Source organism: Ceratotherium simum, chromosome 36 (genome assembly GCF_057802395.1).
Source record: "Ceratotherium simum simum isolate JZ-2026a chromosome 36, ASM5780239v1, whole genome shotgun sequence".
Lineage (NCBI taxonomy): Eukaryota > Metazoa > Chordata > Mammalia > Perissodactyla > Rhinocerotidae > Ceratotherium > Ceratotherium simum.
In genome coordinates this window covers 31,335,064-31,355,054 of record NC_141935.1, presented here as the reverse complement: position 1 = coordinate 31,355,054, position 19,991 = coordinate 31,335,064, and the positions used below count along the sequence as shown (strand labels likewise).

Here is a 19,991-nt window from a genome sequence, read left to right as displayed (position 1 = left end):
TGAAACATTCCCGTCTATCTTGTCCAGATTAACAAGCAGAGGGATCTGTTCAGCCCATGGGCCAGCGGGGTGCCATTTGTGGGCAGGAGGCCCTGGTCATGGGACACAGTGGTGTTGGCTGGGCTGTTCCAGGAGGAGTTGCTGAGCTGGTGCCATCAGCAGGTCTCTGGCTTCCATGCACATCCATCCTGCTGGACGTAGCTTCTTCCAGGCTGTTGGGTTGTGGGGTGGGTTTAGCCCTCAGCCTAAGGTCCTCAGGAAGCCAGGCCCCTGCTGCTCATTCTGTCTTCACCATGTCTCCAAGGGGAGGGCACCCTACCTGCCCCGGGGATGGGCACGGCAGGGGATTCCCACGGCTCAGATGGACAAACAGGCTGCTCATCCTTGGGTGTGAACGGCTGGACCTAAGACAGATGTGTGTGCATTCTGGGACTCCCCACTGGACCCCTAGAGCAGTCACTCCAGTCAGTCACGAGAGTCTCACCTGAATCCTGCCCCGGGATATTGGCTGCTTTTCTGCAGCTTTGGAGGAAGAGGGAATATTTTATGCTCCTCTTGTTGAGGTTTCTGTTGACCAAATTTTAGGAACTTGTAGTTTTCTAGTTAATCTCTGGAACTGCATCAGCTCTAAGTGGGGAAAACAATGTAAAAGGATCAAAACGTGCATGTGGAGAGGACAAGGCCTGAGGAAAGTCATTTGCAAATGGACTAAAGGCAGGCAGGACTTTCCCTCCTGAGGCCCCTCTAGGGGCTCCGTGTTCACCCCTGACCTAGATTTGAATCCTTCTGGGATTCTCGTCCATGACTCCAAATTCCTTTTCCTGCTTGTTTTGTATCAGAGGGAAAGATTTGTGACGCAGCTTTTAAGGCTACAGCTGGGCTTCATTCCAGAAACATGACTGCTCCCTGTGAACTAGGATTTCCAGCATCCCTGCACTTCCTTATACAATTCTTTTTTGGACAGAAAATCCCCAGAAGGCCCCGAGTCTCTATTATGGCCACTCTACCCTGGCTGGGCCTGATGGATCATGGGTGAGCTCTGGTTTGCCAGCATAAGGGACCATAATTCTGGCCTGTGAGCGACCCCCACACTCTCCTTTGCTGTCCAGGGTGACTTCTGGGCCTGTGTGATTGTGAGGTCCGTCGTCTTGGACAATCCACCAGTTTACACACTCAGTGGTGGTGGTACCGACTCGTCTTAAAGGGGCAGCTGGGCCCAAGCCCATAAAGCGTGTAGCCCCTGGGATGGCTGTGTTCTGTTCCCCAGTCTTGCTCTGTGGTTATGTTGTGGGGGTGTGAACCATTCCTGTTGGGAGCTTTGAAAGGTGAGGCATAAGAGGGGTGTTGGGGGGGTCTGCCCCCAAACTGATGATCCATGGATATGCATGGATATAGCCTCACCAATTAAAACTCTGAAATGCTTCTCATCTCGGTGGTGAAGACACTGCCCTGAGCTCACCCTGCGAATCCACCCCATGACCAGGAGCTTGAGGGTTAGCACATGGCCTTCTGAACATCATTCCTGGAGACACCCTGTAAGACATGGGCCAGGTGAACTTCTTGGCAGTTGTGAGTTATCCCCTCCTTTCTGATGGTTGCAAGTGTCACCCAGACACACAGCAGGCTGGACTCTGTCAGGGAGGCCTTCTGAGGACAGCCGGCAGCTGAGGATAAAGCCTGGTTCCTGGCAGCCCAGGCCCTTCCTGACATAGCACAGCCATCCAGGAAAGTGATTTGGTAACGGAAAGACTGGGAAGGCTCTACTTTCTCTCCAAAGAGAGAAGTGCCAGGTCCCAGGGCTAGTCCAGGGCCAAGACGTAGGCACAGGTGTCCTAAGGGTTTTTCCTGCAGGCCTGTGAGGCTTCTGAGAGCTGACCCTACCTGTGGCAATATTATCACATGGCCAAGGAGAACACTTGATTGCATCTTTGGGCTTCTAATGGCCAGAAATGAACTGAGAGCAAGAAGAGGCCCACATTTGCAGCAAGAGACTATTTCACCAGTCTTTTTTACTTTGATATAAATTTAGCATACACACAAACACACACATCATGCACTCAGACTTATTCACAACAGAATAAATACTCGTAACCATCAAATGCCTGTTTCTGTAGTTGGTCACCTTTTCATAGCTGGTATTTATAACTACCTTCTTCTGTTACCCACTTCGTATCTCCTCTGCCCTCAGCAAGCACCTCAGCTGGTCGTTCTGCTTTGCCTGGTTGGGGGACCATACCCCACATTCCTGAAGGGTCTGGGCCATCAGTGGTCCTGCCTGGATTGGTTTCTTGTAGTTTTCCATTGACTCTAACCACGGGGCATGGGGTAGAAGAAGTGCTGTAAGGAATCTTCTGAATTCTAGACAGGGGTCTCCTCACCTCCATTGCTGCGGAGCAGAGGGAAGCCCGAGGAATTCCCAGAGGAATACCAAGGCTACAGACAGTGTCTGCTTTGGACGTAAAGATGAATAAAACTCAGGGAGGATATCTGAGGGAAAGGCAAGGCCGTCGTTTTTTCATTTTTTTCTGCACTGAATCCAACCAGACAGTTCTAGCAGAGGCTCCCCAAGAAGCAGCCCAAAGCCCCCCAGAATGAGGCCGGCTGTGCCATCCTGCCTGGGATCTGCGGGAATAGACTGTCATCTCTGCACACTGTGCAGTCGACCACAGCTGAAGATACCAAGGCTAAGAACTGAAGTTACACTGAGGCCACCCGATCCATTTTCTTTGGTGTGAGTTTTGCCGCCTCAGTCTTAAGCAGTCATTCTCTGAGAATGCCCTCTCTGAAGATTATAAAAATGATGATAGGGGCTGGCCCCGTGGCGTAGTGGTTAAGTGCGTGCGTTCCGCTTCGGCGGCCTGGGTTCGGATCGTGGGCACGCACTGAGGCACCACTTGTCAGGCCATGCTGTGGCAGCGTCCCACATACAGTGGAGGAAGATGGGCACAGATGTTAGCCCAGGGCCAGTCCTCCTCAGCAAAAAGAGGAGGATTAGCATGCGTGTTAGCTCAGGGAGGATCTTCCTCACACACCAAAAAAAATGATAATAGCTGCCATTGTTGACTACTTAATATCTGCGAAGCAATGGGATTGGCAAGCTCTGCTGCATTATCTCAGTGATAGTCACCATCCTTGAGGGCTTTATTCCCATTTTATAGCTAAAGGCATGGAGGATCAGAAACATTAAATAACTTCACAAGGAAGGGCAAAAAAAAATACTCAGAACCAAAATTAAAGACCTAGCCAAACTCTCTGTGAAAGAAAGAGATAAAGATGTTTTCTGACTCTAGACAGACTCTGAAGTTGACCCCCCACAGGCCTCCAGTGAAAGAAGCAGTAAGGAATGTACATCGGGAAGAAGAAATGTGAACCCAGACAAACATAACAGGAATCATGAGGAAAAGAAAAAAATCAGTGTATCGAAATTGTATTAGTTTTAAAACAAGACATTAAAACACATTCTAAGTAAAATTCCAGATGATTACCACATGGTAGGAGACAGGAAAGAAGGTTCAACTGAAAAAATAACTCATTTTTTAGGGAAAATATAAATACTAAAGATACTATATTGTTTAACACATCACTCTGAGAAACTGATAAATCCATCAGACAAAGGTAAGTCATCATGAAGAGGATTTTAATAATACCGAAAGCTTGGTCACTCAAATAGACAATTAAATCCCAACAAACAGAGGGTTATTGTCAGATTATTGATGCTGAAAAGGTCTCTCTTGATAATAGCATGATCCCCCAACTGGCATGTCCATCTTCATGAATCAAATTTCCAACACATGTAGATCTAAAAAACAGGGAAATCTGGTATTTCTTGAGATGCAACTCTGAATTAACATGCAACAAAAAACAGAAAAATGGAGATCTAGAAGTAGATACCTTATTTGAAAACAGATATAAAAGCACTTTTAAAGTAATATTTTGCTATCTATTGGAATATTACACAAAAATAATCTTTTTTTTTTTTTTGTGAGGACGATTGACCTTGAGCTAACATCTGTGCCTATCTTCCTCTATTTTGTATACAGGATGCCCACCACAGCATGGCTTGATGAGCCATGCATAGGTCTGCACTCAGGATCCAAACCAGCAAACCCCAGGCCACCAAAATAGAGCATGTGAACCCAACCACTACGCCACTGGGCTGGCCCCAAGAATAATCCATTCTAACTAGGTTTTACTGTGACTGTGAGGGCAAAAACTGAAATCATCCTATGACTTTGATAACTCTGTGCTGTCTTTAAAATACAAATAAATAACGTACATGGCAAAGGAAAATGAGAGAACTGCATGAAAAAGGAAGATCTCTTTGCTCTCCTCACCTGAAACCCAACCTCTCACCTCAGAAACCCCTGTCTATATTTTCTATGTCACGCAGCAGAGTTTAATAAAAGAAAAGTAATGCTATATTTTAAAGTTTCAAGAGCTCAAAGCAAGGAAACATTAGGGACGCTGCCAAGAGACCTCACTGAGGTGCCTGCTCCATTTCATGTGCTGTTAGGACGGCCTTCTTGGCCCCTCACTTTCTCTGCCTCGCTAGCAAGTCTGTCTGCCATCAGTGCTATCACCAGTCTCTCTCCTGTGCTCTTCACTGCCCTTTCCTCCTTCCTGATACCTTCCCCAGTCACCAGAAGTTGTTGGCAGTGGAGCTGTGGAATGCCCAGACCGGCTCCTAGATTCATCTCTGCCAAATCTGAAGACCGGCAGGAGTGGGCATGGGACCTGGAGTGCAGACCACCTGTGAGCACACCTGGAAGGGATTCACCTGTGTGACTAGGTGCAAGTCTCTGCAAGGCTTTGGGGAGATTGAAAGGACTTACCAGTTGTCCTGCACTGCTGCAGGCCCGGAGTCCTTGCGGTCTCTCAGGCCAGCAGACCTGGTGGGGCTGGTCCAAGGTGTCCTCCCAGAGACCTCTCATTGGCAGGATGGGATGGAGTTCTAGTAACTGGCCTCTTGAATATGTCACTGGACTTCGTTAAAGGGATGAAGATGCTTAAAACAGGCTTTGGTTTGGACTGGTTCCCACAGTCACACTGCTTCCTCTGTGAAGACGTGACTATCATCCTCCTTTTCCTCTTACCCTATAAAAATAAATCATGAAATTAGGTCAAATGATAAAGGAAGCCTGCCTTTTTAGGACAATTATCCTGGCTGTTTTGTACTTCTACCCTCCCTGTATCCTCTGGGGATAGATCTGACCTGTGTCCTGGGACGTCATCAGGCAGATTTGCATCAAGAACAGAAAGCTCAAGGTCAAAACTCAAGGCTACTCGAGATCATTTCTCCTTCTCCATCCTGTTAACACGCCCTCAGTGTTTCTATTCTCTTCTTGTCCTTGTCACTCTCAACCGCACAAGTCCTGGCACTCCCTCTCAGGACAGTCGGTCCCCAGTCCTTTACTAAATGCTGAATCTTACCATTTCTGTGTTTTCTGACTACTCATTTGCTTAATCCATTGACCACCTGGTGTTCATAGCTCCTTTAGAAGTTAAATCAGTAGTGACATTATCAACCACCCCGTTAGCAAGTTACTCCCATATCCCAGATGTTCATATAATGCAAATGGTCATGTTCAAAAATAAATAATTCAGAAAACATATTCACCCACCACAAATTCCTGATCTCCAATATTCTTGTTCAAACACTCATACAGTAGATACCTGTCCCTCAAGATCAGAAGTAATGCCAGATCACTGTAACCTCATCTTAACTTCCTCCACCTATCAATCCTGGATTCATGGACTATGATCTTAATAATTTCCTTGGAATAATAAAAAATTCCTTATCGCTCATCTTATTTGTGTTGTAAAACCCCCAAACCCAGAAGATCCTGATGATCTGCCATGCCGTAGCTACTGCTGGTCGAAGCTGAAGGAAAAGCACAGAACATGATCTTTTGGTACCACTGTAAATACAACACCATCTGCATCACCTGGGAAGCACCCATAATGCCTGGAAATTTTATTTTATTTTTTGTGTTGGCTCAATAGCAAAAAACCAAATCATTCAATTAAAAAAGGGGCAAAGGACCAGAATAGACACTTTTCCAAAGAAGACAGACAAATGGCCAACAGGTATATGAAAAGGTGCTCAGCATCACTAATCATCAGGGAATGCAGATCAAAGCCACAATGAGCTATCACTTCACATCTGTTAGGATGGCAATTATCAAAAAAACTAAAGATAACAAATGGTGAGGATGTAGAGAAAAGGAATCCTTGTGGGAATGTAAACTAATACAGCCATTATGGAAAACGATATGGAGGTTCCTCCCAAAATTAAAAATAGTGTATGGTCCAGCAATCCCATTTCAGGTATATATCCAAAGGAATTGAAATCAGGGTCTCAAAGAGATACCTGCACTCCTATGTTCATTGCAGCTAATTCACAATAGCTAAGATACAGAAGTAACCTAAATATCATTGATGGATGAATGGATAAAGAAATGGAATATTATTCAGCCTTGGAAAAAAAGGAATTCCTGCCATTTTTGACAACATGGATGGACCTAGAAGACATTATGCTAAGTGAAATGTGGCAGAGAAAGACAAATACTGTATGATCTCACTTATATGTGGAATCTAAAATAGTCAAACTCACAGAAGCAGAGATTAGAGTGGTGGCTGCCAGGGGCTGGGGGGATGGAGAAATAGGGAGCTGATGGTCAAAGGATACAAAGTTTCAGTTATCAAGATAATTAAGTTCTGGAGATCTAGGATACAGCATAGTGCCTACAGCTAACAAGACTGTATTGCATACTCCCATTTGCTAATAGAGTAGATATTATGTTAAGAGTTCTCACCACAGAATAATAATAATAATAAAGGGGGCGGGAGAAAACTTTGGGAGGTGATGGATATGTTTATGGCCCTTATGGTGGTAACAGTCTCATGAGTGTATACTTATGTCCAAATTCATCAAGTTGTACATGGAAAAGTATGACATCATCGATTATTTTGCACCTTAAAATACATCATATCCTCATCACAAGAGAGGATATCATCCTCTACAATATGGCTTCCCTTATGTCAGCCTTGTACTGAGCTGGTATCAACTATAATTGGTCTTTAAAATATGATAGTCAAGACTGTTTGAGATAAGCTGGAGAGAAGGAAGAGGAGAAATAGATAAAAGTTAGCTGCTCTGAAGCCACTCTTAAGACACCTGGTTCTACATATAACCCAGGAGATCGAGGCAGATGGCTGTGTGCCTAGATTCTCCTGCACTGTGGTTCTCAGGGATGTCACGGGGCTGAAGCAGCTTCCTGAATCATGTTTACACGTCCATGTGTACAATACCCCTGACCATGGGGATGAACCACCAATCATCCCTTACACCCCTCTAATTAACAATTAGATTTCAAAATCATTGTATCATTACATGATAATTTATTCCTCAAACCTGTAGGATGCCGAGCTAAAAAAAAATCAAATTTCAATGGCTTCTTTTCTTTGAAGGACCAAGATGTTCTTTCACACTTGTTGGAATCCAGATTAAAGGATAAATCCATCAAATCAATGGAAACAACTTAAGAAGTGGAAAGAGGGATAAATATTTCATTCATATATACACAAATTGCACTGTGGCAAAAATAGAGTTATATTTAAAAATTGGAATTTTTTGCAATTTTATAGATAGTAAAGATTTTATTCTGCTTACACTCCCTTTTGTTTACCAAATCAAACTGGCTCTTTAATGAGCATTTCCAGTGTTGAGTTCTAATAACAACAGCTGTTTTAAATTCTTATTATTCCCAGGTCAAAGACCAAGGGCAGAGGTCATCGAGAGGTCAATTCTAATCTACCTATGGATGTGGCAGCCTTAACTGTGGACGTTCAAGCCAGACACTGTCAGCAGAACCACGTCTCTTCAGCCACGGGTGAGTTTTCGCTAGTAATGACAGAGACTTAAGGATATCAAAGGAAATTCTTTATTAAGAACCAAAGTCATAGATTCCTATCTTGGGTTCATTACTTTGAAATTTTGACCTAAATCATATATATCTATTGGGTCATGTCCAACTGTATGATGTTTATAAGATGCAGCCTACAGCTGAAGAAAACAAATATAACACCAATATCTTACCCTCTCTGAAGCCCAACTGAGAGCCCCTGCAGTCGGAAGTTTTAAAGGCAAGAAAAAGTCATCCTTTTGCTGAACAAAGAGAGTAGAGGCTGTACATACATTAAAATTTATAAGTCCCTCCCCCCCAAAGTCCCAGTAGATAGTTGTATGTCATAGTTGCACAGCCTTCTAGTTGCTGTATGTGGGACGTGGCCTCAGCATGGCCGGAGAAGCGGTGCGTCGGTGCGCGCCCGGGATCCGAACCCGGGCCGCCAGCAGTGGAGCGCGCGCACTTAACCGCTAAGCCACGGGGCCGGCCCTAAAATTTAAATTTTAAGTTGTTAACATGACTTGTTAGGAAGTGATGGAGCAAGCATAATACCTACTAAGTTTCATGATTTTTTCCCAGAATATTGAGATGGATGGCCTTGAAGTCCAGTTTCTCCATAAATGTCTTTATCCATTGATAAAATTAATTTGCTTATAAATCAAATAATAACCCTTATAAAGGAAGTGTTAAAAATATAAGATAGTCTCTGACTATGAGCTGTGGAGGTTTTCAAGCAGGAGGGTGAGGAGGCAGACATTATCTGTGCCCCTCCCACAGCCCCTGGGCCTTCCCATTTTAACAGCAGCCTGACTTCCACGTCTGAGGCCGTCACAGGCCCCCTGCCTCCAAGCACTGCAGGAGGAGCATGAACTGCTGCAGAGCTGACACCTCTCCCCCATCCCAACCAATGCCTGATGAGAGGTGGAGTAGACACCCCAGCTTTCTCACCCCTCAGGTGGGACAAATGTGGGGCATATTCCACCGTGACTCTGCTGGTTCCCCAGCAGGACTCAGCTCCAGTGACCCTCACTGGGAGCTGGCTTGATGGCACACCCCTCACTGGCCAGCTTCCCTTCCCATCTCACTTCCTTACCGCCACAGTGCTGTTTCCTGGGATCACCTCCCAAATAGATCAACTACAGCAGAATCCTTGTCTCAGGTCTGCTTTTGGCAAAACCCATACTGAGACCTGTGCCATGACCAGATCTATTTAGAAAGATACTTCTAGAAGCAGATAAAGAATGGGTGAGACCAGTTAGAGCCTAGAGGCAGAGAGTTAGGAGACTACTGCAGTTGTCGAGGGAGAAGATGATGAGGGCTGGAACCATGTTGTTTATAGGAGTAGAGTGGAAGGGACAGACCCCTGAGACACGGAGGCAGGTCCTCAGTGACTGAAGCATGTGGTCTAGGTTGGGCAAATGAGAGATTTGAGGGAGAGGAGGAGTAGGTTTTGCAGGACAAGGAATAGGGCCTTGTAGGACATTCAGCTGATGGATGTCTCAGAGAAATGTTGGATCCTGAGGTTTAGATCTGGGCGTCCTCAGCTTGTAAGGGGTAGATGGGATCATGGGGATGAATGAGGCCATGTGGAGAGAGGATTCAAGGAAGAAGAGCCAAGGCTGGAATCCTGGGGACACTCATATTGAAGGTGGGAATAGAGAGCGGTGCCTGTCAGAGGTAAGAAGTTGTCATCAGAAAGGGGAGAATCTGGAAAGAGTATGTCTTTGAATCGCAGGAAGAATTTCAGCGAGGAAGGGTAACCAACAAGGTCAAATGCTGCAGTGAACTCAAGTAGGTTAAGGACTGGACCGAGGCTACCGGAATTGGCAACTGGGATGTCGGTGGTGACCTCTCAGCACTTCCAGTGGAATGAAGAAGGCAAAGGGCAGCCTGAGAGAGGGAGGGGAGGTACAGATGGGAGCTCAGAGAGTGCAGAACTCTCTCCAAATGCGGGGGGTGAAGGGATGGAAAGAGCCCACAGATAAAGGGGGACGCATCTAAGGAAAGGGAGGTATTTTTTAAAAGAGGTGTAGACCTGAATAAGATTATGGCCTGAGAGAGAGAAACACACGGGTAAAGATCAAGATAAAGGGACAAAGGGAACATCTAGTAGAGGAAGGTCAGTCGTGAGGCAGCCAGGAGTGGGAGCAACAGCATAGGAGGTGGGTGGCTTTGAAGAGGGTGTAGGGACTTCCGAGGGTGGAGGGTAGGAGGGAAGGACTGGTGAAAACCTAGGTAAGTTTGGAGATGAAGAGGACTGCACACTGCACAACTGCACATAGAGGGAGTCTGGGCTGGGGTGGGGTTGGTGATGAAGAGTGTTGTGAATTTGAGTGTAGCTCTGACAATGGCTGCATTAGGAGCCCGGCCTGAAGGGCTGCAGACAGACTCCGGAGGCCTGGGAACTCAGGGGGACTGAGCACCAGGAGAGGGCAGTGTGGAGGCAGAATCCGGTGCCAAATCCAAGGAGTTGACAGTCTGTGGGACAATCCCTGCTCTGTGAGGGCCCTGCAGCTGCACTCCGGGCCCCAATCTTAAAGGTGCCATTTGGTCTTTGACAAGGGAGACTGGAGAGCGTGCAAGCCTACGGGTGTCTGTGTTCTCTGTCAAATGAGAGGCCATGTCCTCCCATCAGGACAGAAGGCCCAGGGTGGGGTGGGAACTTGAGGAAGAACTGTGAAGATCCAGAGCAGCCTGTATTAAAGGAGGTCCGTGATGGGGGGCGGTGTGCAGCCTCAGAGAGCCCAGGCCAGGGAACAGCCGGGCCCCCACTTGGCACCATAAAGTGTGTTACCCGAACTCGCACACATTCCTTTTTCCACATCTTGACCTTTGGCTCCACCTCCACTTCTGCAACATGCAAGCACACAAAGCCAGTGAAACTCCCTACGCTGACCTTCCTCAGCATGGTGCCCTGTACGTTTCACGGTGTCCATACCCGGTTGGTGGAATAACTCCCCGGTCACCTTCCTCCCAGCACAGTTTTCAGCCATTATTGATTGCGCCTAGTGTCTACATTTTGGACCCATGGTTTCCACTTCCCCATGCAGTCAGCGCTGATGCCAGCTCACTCAACCTCACAATTGCTTCCTTGCTCTCAGGACCCAGCCCATGATCTCAGCCATGTTAGATAATGTCCATCAGGGATTTAGAAATGCAACCTGTCTTTGGAGTTAGATTACAACTCTTTGAAAATAGTTCTATTTCCTATACCATATGAATTCCCAATCCCTAGATCAAGAGAATTTTGAAATTATCTGGTTAACTCTGATTACTGCAGAAATTAACTAAATTTCTACCTGGCTTACAACTCCAAATTCAGTGACAATGAATATGTTGTTGATGACCAAATTTAAAAGGGAAGAAATATAGAAATAACACGTTGCAAATCCAAGTTGTGTGAGTAGTTTTCTTATTTTAAAATGTACATTATTTTAAATATATAATTTAAGTATATTAAAAATCAAAATATACTAAAATATACGTGTATATTAGTTGATTATGTAATGGGTTTAGTTGGGGAAGAATTACGTCCAGAATTACTCTGAATTCTTGCTGTACTGTTATCATTTACATAAATGGTTATTGTAAATCATCTTTTCCTTATAACCTTGTGATGTTTGGAACCTGTGTTATCAGTTTGCAACAGCTTTATTAAATCAAGTCAAGTTCGAACACTTCACTTCCACCCACATGAAAAAAGATCGATTCACTGTGACAGAAATAGCAGAAATAGTGTCACTGCTGATGCAAACACTGTGAATCACCAGGAAATAACAAGGTAAGAAGAATGGTGCCCAGTGCAGCTTTGGTACCACACAGGCCACCTGGGAGCTTACACTTCTGAGAGGGCACAGGCAATTGAAAGCCCCACCTGTGACATACACAACCATAAAAATAAAATGCATGTTTTTAAAAGAAATCGAGAAACATTTCTTTTGAAAAATTAAGAAGAACCAAGAAAACTGCTGTACCTTTGCTGTACAAACTATATTTCAAAAACCCCAAATAGTCCACGAAGGAAAATTATCCTTAATAGAGGAATTCCAGCACATAAACACAGAAGGAATGATAGAATTTTTTCAAATCACCTTTTTGCAACTCCTAGTAAAATAATGTTTATAGGAAAGTATTAGAGAGAGGTGGATGGGGAACTTTATATTGGCTGAGAGCAACTGAACCCGAGCAAGTGAGTAACAGGGAGACAACTCAGACATTATTTGCGTCCCGAGGGAAGGCAATAAGAATACACCACCTCCAATGGAGGTGATTTTCAGGAAAGCAACAACAAACATAAAACATCTTGAATTTGATCCAGCCTCTAGATAGGACCATTGGTCTACAGGAAATACAGGGAATAGAGGGACATGTCAAACACTGGAATGCAGTGGACAAACAATTCCAGTGGACATGTCACCACTGGAATGCAATCAGACAAATCCAAAATGTGGAAAATTCTACAGAACCAATGACCAGGCTTTTCAACAAATAAATGGCAAGAACAAAAGGGGGGGCAGGGTGTTAGAGATTACAAGACACATCAACCAAATGCAATGTATGGACCTTATTGGGATGCTGATTGGAATAAACCAAAAAGACATTTGGGAGACAATCATGGAAATTTGAACAATGGTTGTGTATTAGATGATATGAAAGAATCATTGTTAATTTTTTTTAGTTGGGATAATGCTTTCATGTTTGTGTGGAAAAAAGGGAAGGGGGTCCTTATCTGTTAAAGATAATCACAAAGCCCTTACAGATGAAATGATGGGATGTCTGGAATTTGTTGTGAAATAATCCAGCAGGGGTCAGGGTGGAGATGAGGGGAAACGTTTGTGGAGGCGGAAGAGATAAAGCAAGGTTGGCCATATGTTAATGAGTAATGGGGGTCCATTTATTCAATTCTTTTTTTGCTGAAATTTATTTTATTTATTTATTTATTTATTTTTTCCCCAAAGCCCCAGTAGATAGTTGTATGTCATAGCTGCACATCCTTCTAGTTGCTGTATGTGGGACACGGCCTCAGCATGGCCGGAGAAGCGGTGCATCGGTGCGCACCCGGGATCCGAACCCGGGCCGCCAGCAGTGGAGTGCGCACGCTTAACCGCTACGCCACGGGGCCAGCCCATGCTGAAATTTCTTAGTAGCAAGTCCTTTTTTAAAATCACCTAACCTGGTGATCAGTGCCTTGCAAAGTTAGTTCCAAAGTAACTTCAGCTTGGTCGTGCTCCACCCACAGGCTCTCTCTTGTGTCCCCACCTTCTCCATCAAAGCAAGCACCCCTCTTATTTCCAGTGTCCCCAAAAGACACCTTGAGCCAATCGGTCACTGTCTCTGGCTCTGTGTATTCAGTCTACTGCCTCTCCTGTCTCTTTTCACTCTGTTCTCGCCCTGAACCCACCTTCCCTCCTTAGGTCCATGTTTACGGATTTTAGACCAAGAATGTGACTTCTTTGTCAATCACCGTCTTGCCAGCCTCCAGTGGCAGCCCACTCCACACACAGCCACTCCTCCTGTCCCCACCTTTTCCTGGGTGGGTCCAGCTCCTGGGACCAGGGAGTTCTGAGCCAAGCAGTGGTTCACAACGATCCTCACTCTGGTCTCCCCTCCTAACTGCAGAGAGGACCACCTGCGATCCTCCTCTCCTTACACCGTGGGCGACTAGAATAAACAATCCGAGCTCTCTCCAACTGCTTACCTGGTCCTTCCCTTACGAGGAAGACGAAGCAGATTGGTCAGAGAGAAGGATGTGTGTTGAGCTTTCCCTTCACCACTCTTGACCACTTTTCTGAAAAATCCATTCTGGACCTGCCTCTCCTGCATTTTTTGTTCTACCAAAAAATGGGAAATTATGTCAACCAAGAGATCCTCCTGCCACTGGGATGTAAAAGTCACTTGTTACACTGATTATAACAATGGATTCAGAGGTTCCACATACACTGCTTTCTCCACAGATGAAGCCTGTCTGGATTTGAGAAACAGAAGGCCCACCCTTTAGCCTCAGGTTCCAGCTGCATTCTCCAATCTAACTTCTAGAATCAGGAGCTGTTAGGCTGCTCATACACTGTCCTAGAGACTTCTTTGATCCCCACTTGACCAGTGAGTTTTGTGTCTGTGCACTACTGCCTAGAACTGTGGTGGAAAAGCGGGTAACAGGACCTGCAAATCGCTAACACAAACAAAACTTTTCTTCCTCTGCTTGTTGCCTAATAACCCAACATTAGAAAAGGCCCACAGCTGGCCCTGATTTCAGGTCACCAAAGATTGACAACATGTCATTAGAAACTAAATATTGTACAAGATGAACCTAAAACATCTTATACCATATACCCAGGAAGCTCTCAGAAGCCAACCGGAAGAGGCCTCCACCAACCAAAGATGGGAGGCTGTGAGCATCATGAGAATAATAACTACAATGGATTGAAAAGTACCAAATATTCGTAAGTTTATTATGATACTAAAATGCAAACAAACAAAAACTGATTAGTCACTATTAGAGAATGCTAAGAAACCAAAGCATTATTTTGAAAATTGGTAAATAAAGGAAATACTCAAACATTTATGTCCTCCACCACATTCTCCATCACCCCCCTAAACCTTATCCTAACTAATGCCGCCTAATGGCTCTGGCCAAAACCTTGTGGTTTTCCTTGATGTTTCTCTTTTTCTCCACTCATGTGAAGAAACGTGATGTTTCTCTTTTTCTCCAATCCATCAAGAAATCCTTTTGGTTCTACCTTCCAAGTGGATCCCAAATCCAACCACTTCTCACCTCATCCCCCATGATCACCCTGGACTGAGACGCCGTCTCCCATGTGACAGGCCACTAACTGGTTCCACCCCATTCAATGGCTTCTCTGCACATTTAGCAAATATCCCAAGTCCTTTTCCTGACCCCCCCAGCCCTTCATGTTCTGGGCCCCGCCTGCCTCTCCATCCCCAACTCCTGCTTCTCTCTCTTCACTCAGGCCACCACAGCCTTGGTGGCCTCCTTGCTGTCCCTTCAGGTGCCAATGCTTGGTACTTGATGTCCTCTCTGCAGAGCATGCTCTTCCCCATGCTCCCTCACTTCTTTCAGGTCACTGTTCAAATGTCACCCCCAAGAGAGGACTTCTCGTTTCACTCTCATTAGCACAGCACCCATCACCCTCTTACTCCTCATCTTGTTTTGTCTTCACAATGCTTTTTCCTACATGACATATATGTCTGTTGATTTATTGCCTGTCTCCCCACATAGAATTCAAGTTCCTTAATGGCAGGAGCTTTGTTTGTTTACTAGAGCAGTTTCTAGCACACAGTATCACTAAGTAAATGTTTATTGAATGAATGAAGTTAAAATGACATGTATGCCCTTTCCGTGAAGTCCTTGAGCTCACTTGTATAGGAAAACAGCCTTCCTTATTCCCAGAAATCCTACAAGTATCTGGACCCAACCTCATTATGTAATTTTAAAAGATTTACTATATGGAGAAAATATTTATATTCATCATTCAACAGATATTTACTGAGTGCTTTGTAACGATAGATACCACTAATCGAGTCCTGGGCAGGTGCCCCTAATGCTGAGAGTAACCCTACAGGGTAGATATGATTCCTGCCATTTTAGAGCTGGACAACAGAGGTGCTGACATCAAATGACTCTTCTCTGGTTACATATCCTCTACCTGGAACAGCTGGAATCCAAAAGCAAGTCCATTCTTTCCTCTAAGTCATGTTATAAAACTATTTTAGCATAAGCCTCAAGCCATCTCATTCTGGAATGTTCCCTCCCACCTAGTAATGGCAGCCATACTGCCCATATGAGCACAAAATCCCTTTGTGGTTCATCCTGTCACTTCCTCTATGAAGTCCCCTGTGAATCCCACAGGCAGAGCTGGCTGCTCTCTGCAATGATCCCAGAGCACTTTGCTTCCATTGCTGAACAACTGTTGCTTGGTGTGACTGTCTCCTTGTCTCTCCCATAAGACTGAAAGCTCTCGAGGACAAGGACTGTGTCTCATATTCATTTTGGCATCTCCGGTGCCCAGAACAGTGTCTGGCTCACAGTGGTGATTCAAGAAACGTTGAGTGAATGAGCAAATGAACTGCGTTAGGAGATATGTTCACATCCCAAGACGCTGGTACTAGAGCAGATGGCCAGTTGGCCCCTCGTTCTGCCTTTGGTGAGCATTCTTCACTACTTATTTGCCTGTTTATTTCCCCAGTTCCTACTTCGTTGCTGTAATATTTGTGGCATTTCCTGCTAACTGTTCTGTGGGACAGTGGCTCATTCTCACTCATCGCCTCCTCCAAGTGAGAAATGTTCAGAACGAAAGTGCACCTCTTGAATTCAGACTCAAGAGGTGTCTGTCATATTGTGCTTTGTGGGCTCTATTTCACAGCAGCCAGAGGGTTTTCATGTCTGTCTGACAGGAAATAATTTGTGAGGCTCAAGTTTGGTGCCTCCTGGAGCTCATCTAGTTGAATCCTTCAGTACACATTGTCATGGGCCTTTAGAAAGCTCAAGTAATCAATGGTATGCAAATTTTTAAAAATCAATGAGATACTATTTTTTGCCTATAAATTGGCAAAATTAAAAACAAAAATCTGGTGATGAGGGTTTGAGATATGGGGACAGTCTTTCTCTGTGACAGCCTAAAAACAGATTAACAATAAGCTGAAAAGTAGATCCCCAGCTCTTTAAAGTTGACCCAACAGTTCCACGTCTAGGAATGTATTCTAAGCAAATAATTAAATTAAGATTTACCTCCCTGGGTGTTCAGCACATTTTATTACAATATAGAAAAATTAAGAATTATTTAAAAGACCAGGAATAAGGAATTAGTTAAGTAAATTCAGGTACATCCCATCAATTAGATACTATTCAGTGATTTAAATTTATATTTTAGGTGAAATACATTAACAGGGAAAGAGAGTTCATGATGAATTAATTTAAAGTGCAGATTACATAACAACATGTGTAATACAAGCCTCTAATAAATATTTGTTGTGTTTCTTTCTTTCTTCTGCCCAAGAGCACCCTGACTTCTTACTGGAGTGTTTTCTCCCCTAGTTGGGTGTAGCTGTGGGTTGGATGATTCCTGCCTTCCACAATGGATACCTAGGAGCTGGGCCTTCTCAGCCCCCACTGTCTCTCCCAGGACTCTGACCTGAGCCAGCGTGAGGCAGCTCCTATAGCCGCGCCCTTGAGAGGCTGGGCCAGTTATGAGATGGTTGCTCTGTCTTGCTCTGTGCTTCTGTGCCCCCGGGTGGCCCTCTCGAATGGTTCCTGTCTGCCCCAAACCTGGCCCCCGGCTCCTGTGGGCTCTATGCACATCCCGTCCTCAGACAAGGTCACTTCCGGTGAATCCCCTTCTGCTTCAGTTAAGCAGGCTTGCGTCTGTCCTTACCGTCAAGAACCCCAACCAATGGGTTCCATAGTGACATTCTGAAGAAGTTACATAGAGGTACATATTCTTGGACTTTCTCTTCTTTTTTGCTTACTGGTGTTTTCCAATTTCTCTTTAGTAGCTGTGTATTGCTTTAAAAATACTGTAATGATTCTTAGAGTATTCTACATTTTACATTGTTTTTCCAAAAGACTTTTTCCTCATCTTGAAAGTGAGATGTGTGCCCTGCAGGGTGCACAAGGTAATTCACTAGGGTGCAGGAATAAAATTAGAATTTGCATTTTAACTTGTATGTCGTCTTCAAAATTAGAATTAGATCTTCCCAATATGCAATGTGGATGGACACTGACGTCTTCACTGGCTCCAGTGTCACACCGGCCCGTGTCAGGAGGCAGGCGGTGTGCTGAGGGCAGTGTCCATCTCCCCTCACCCTACCCTTTGTCCTCTTACCCCTGCAAAACAGAAACCATGCCCGAACCGAAATAATAGGAATAATAAATAACTCTTTTTAACCAGAATGATTGACTTTAAAGTATCCCCTAGAATTTTTGCATAATTGTTTTTTTTTTTTTAAAGATTTTATTTATTCAGTTTTTTCCCCCCAAAGCCCCAGTAGACAGCTGTATGTCATAGGTTCACATCCTTCTAGTTGCTGTACGTGGGACTCGGCCTCGCGTTGGACAGAGAAGTGGTGCCTCGGGGCGCTCCCGGGATCCGAACCCGGGCCGCCAGCATCAGAGCGCGCGCACTTAACCGCTAAGCCACGGGGCCGGCCCTGCATAATTGTTAAATTATTAATCACTTAAATAAGTCACTGTCATAAGTAATAAATCACTCTCACCTTCTTCAGTCATGTACTTGATCAGTTCTTCCTTAGAAAGAAACCCATGTTTAGCTGGATCTAAGACCTAGGGGGAAAAAAAGATAGATATTATGTTTTTTGTTTGTTGAATAAATTCTACATGATGAATTTTTATATCAATATAATATATATATATAAAATCTGGAGCTTACACACCTCAAAAGCTTAAAGAAGGGTATCTTCTAGAATTGATCTGTATCCAATTATGCAATAAAAGGAGTAAATGCCACAGTATTTAGCTCAGTCTTTACATAATAAATGATCACATAAAATGAAACAAAAGCTGCTAATGTACTAGGATAATAATACTTCCCTCACTGAAATCTTTTTGGATTTCTAGATATGCAAGTTGAAAGCACACCACACCCACAGGAAATACGTAGTTTAAAATCACTGGCATGTTTGATGTTATCTGTTAGCTTTTTCATCGTTATGGAAATCAATTTATCTGGGAACAAAACTTCTACGATAAACCAACTAAGTTAAGTTAATGCTTAACTTTCTCTAGAAAAATAATTAGGGATAATTCTTACTTATCATTGATAATTCAAAATAGAATAAGAATGTCATTGATTTATGCTTTTTGTAGCTTATTTGCCCTTTAATTACACTTTGCTTATTAGATTAACACTAAAGTGGTTGATATTTCTAAGCGCACACCAACTGACAGTTCAGAAGCGAAGTGAGAAGTTAGAAGGAAGCTGTCCTAGGATAAATGTTGGTTGAGTATAATACACAAAGTGAAAAAGCCAAGTGTTTGAAATTAAGGTAATTCTAACCACTGCTTTACCTTAACAACTGCACTGACTCTCTTACCTTCTTTCCAACAATACTTCATCACTGGAAAAAATTTTTTGAGTTGAATGTATCCAGCGGGCGGTTCTTCCGCTGCCTAAACATCAATAAAAAATAGTCACCATTCACTCAACAAATGTCTTGAGCAGCTACTCTTTCCAAGCACTGTGCCGAGTGCTGGGGAGTTGATGATGAGCATATGTGGGCAGGGCCCTGCTCACAGAGTTTATGTTCTGTAGTGGAGACATATACTGATCAAAAAACAGCAAAGCTGAGTTTCTAATGATAAGTCGGTGAAAGCACAATGAAGGAGTGGAGCATGGGTCTATTACAGCAGAGAAGAGAGGAGACATCTAGGCCAGGAGATCAGGAAAGGCAGTCATGAGGAAATCACACTGGAGCTGATGGATAAAGGATGAGGAGAAGGTAATCAGAAACAGCAAGGAAGAGACTCCAGGTGGAGGAAATTACAGGCACTAATTTCCGTGTGATGCAGCGGAGGCCAGGAGGCTGGAACACAGGGAGCAAAGAGAACGTTTTCAGGTGAGGCTGGAGAGAGAGACAGGGAGCAGACAATGCAGGGACTTATCGTCCATGAAAGTGCCTTTAGTTGTTATCCTAACACCAGCGGGAAATCACTGGAGGTCTCATAGACGTGTCTGAAAGATCACACTGCCTGTGGTGAGGTGGCTTCTGCAGTGGTCTAAGCAGATATCATGAGGGCTTGGGTTAGAGTGATGACCACGGAGAAAAGTGGATGGTTTCAAGAAACAGTTAAGAAGTAAAATCAGGACCTGGTGCTGCATCTATTATGGGCAAAGATGAGAAAAGAGAGAGGAGTCCAAGGCAACTGCCAGGATTCTGACTTGCACAGATGGGATGGAGTGATGCTTCTCCCTGAGATAAGAACCACTGGATAAGGGACCAGGTTAGGGGACCAATCATTCTCCCAAGGACTGAGGTACATATCATATCATCATAATATTTATTAAATACCTAGATGGCCGATGGAACTTTGTTATACCACCACTAATTAAG

General features: G+C 44.3%; 1 protein-coding gene and 1 long non-coding RNA gene across 7 annotated transcripts in view; one reads left to right on the top strand and one right to left on the bottom strand.

Moving 5' to 3' along the window:
• The window catches only part of LOC101403262 (uncharacterized), a 47,749-nt gene extending 29,093 nt beyond the window's left edge, over nt 1-18,656 (top strand). For 2 of the 6 annotated variants that reach the window (XM_087424500.1, XM_087424501.1), the window contains one exon: nt 7,771-11,414. In XM_087424500.1, coding sequence (XP_087280626.1) covers nt 7,771-7,838 — 68 coding nt within the window. In that variant the 3' untranslated portion in view covers nt 7,839-11,414. Of the gene's footprint in view, nt 1-27; nt 3,555-4,040; nt 4,856-7,770; nt 11,415-11,546 lie in introns of those variants that run through there. The other 4 variants (XM_087424504.1, XM_087424502.1, XR_015550036.1 and 1 more) reach the window with 3 other exon arrangements.
• On the bottom strand, nt 3,617-4,897 carry LOC147912378 (uncharacterized). Its single transcript, XR_015550037.1, has 2 exons — nt 4,833-4,897; nt 3,617-3,799 (listed from the first exon to the last, which is right to left on the bottom strand). It is a non-coding gene; the product is annotated as an uncharacterized LOC147912378 (long non-coding RNA).
• Nucleotides 18,657-19,991: the final 1,335 nt, after the last annotated feature.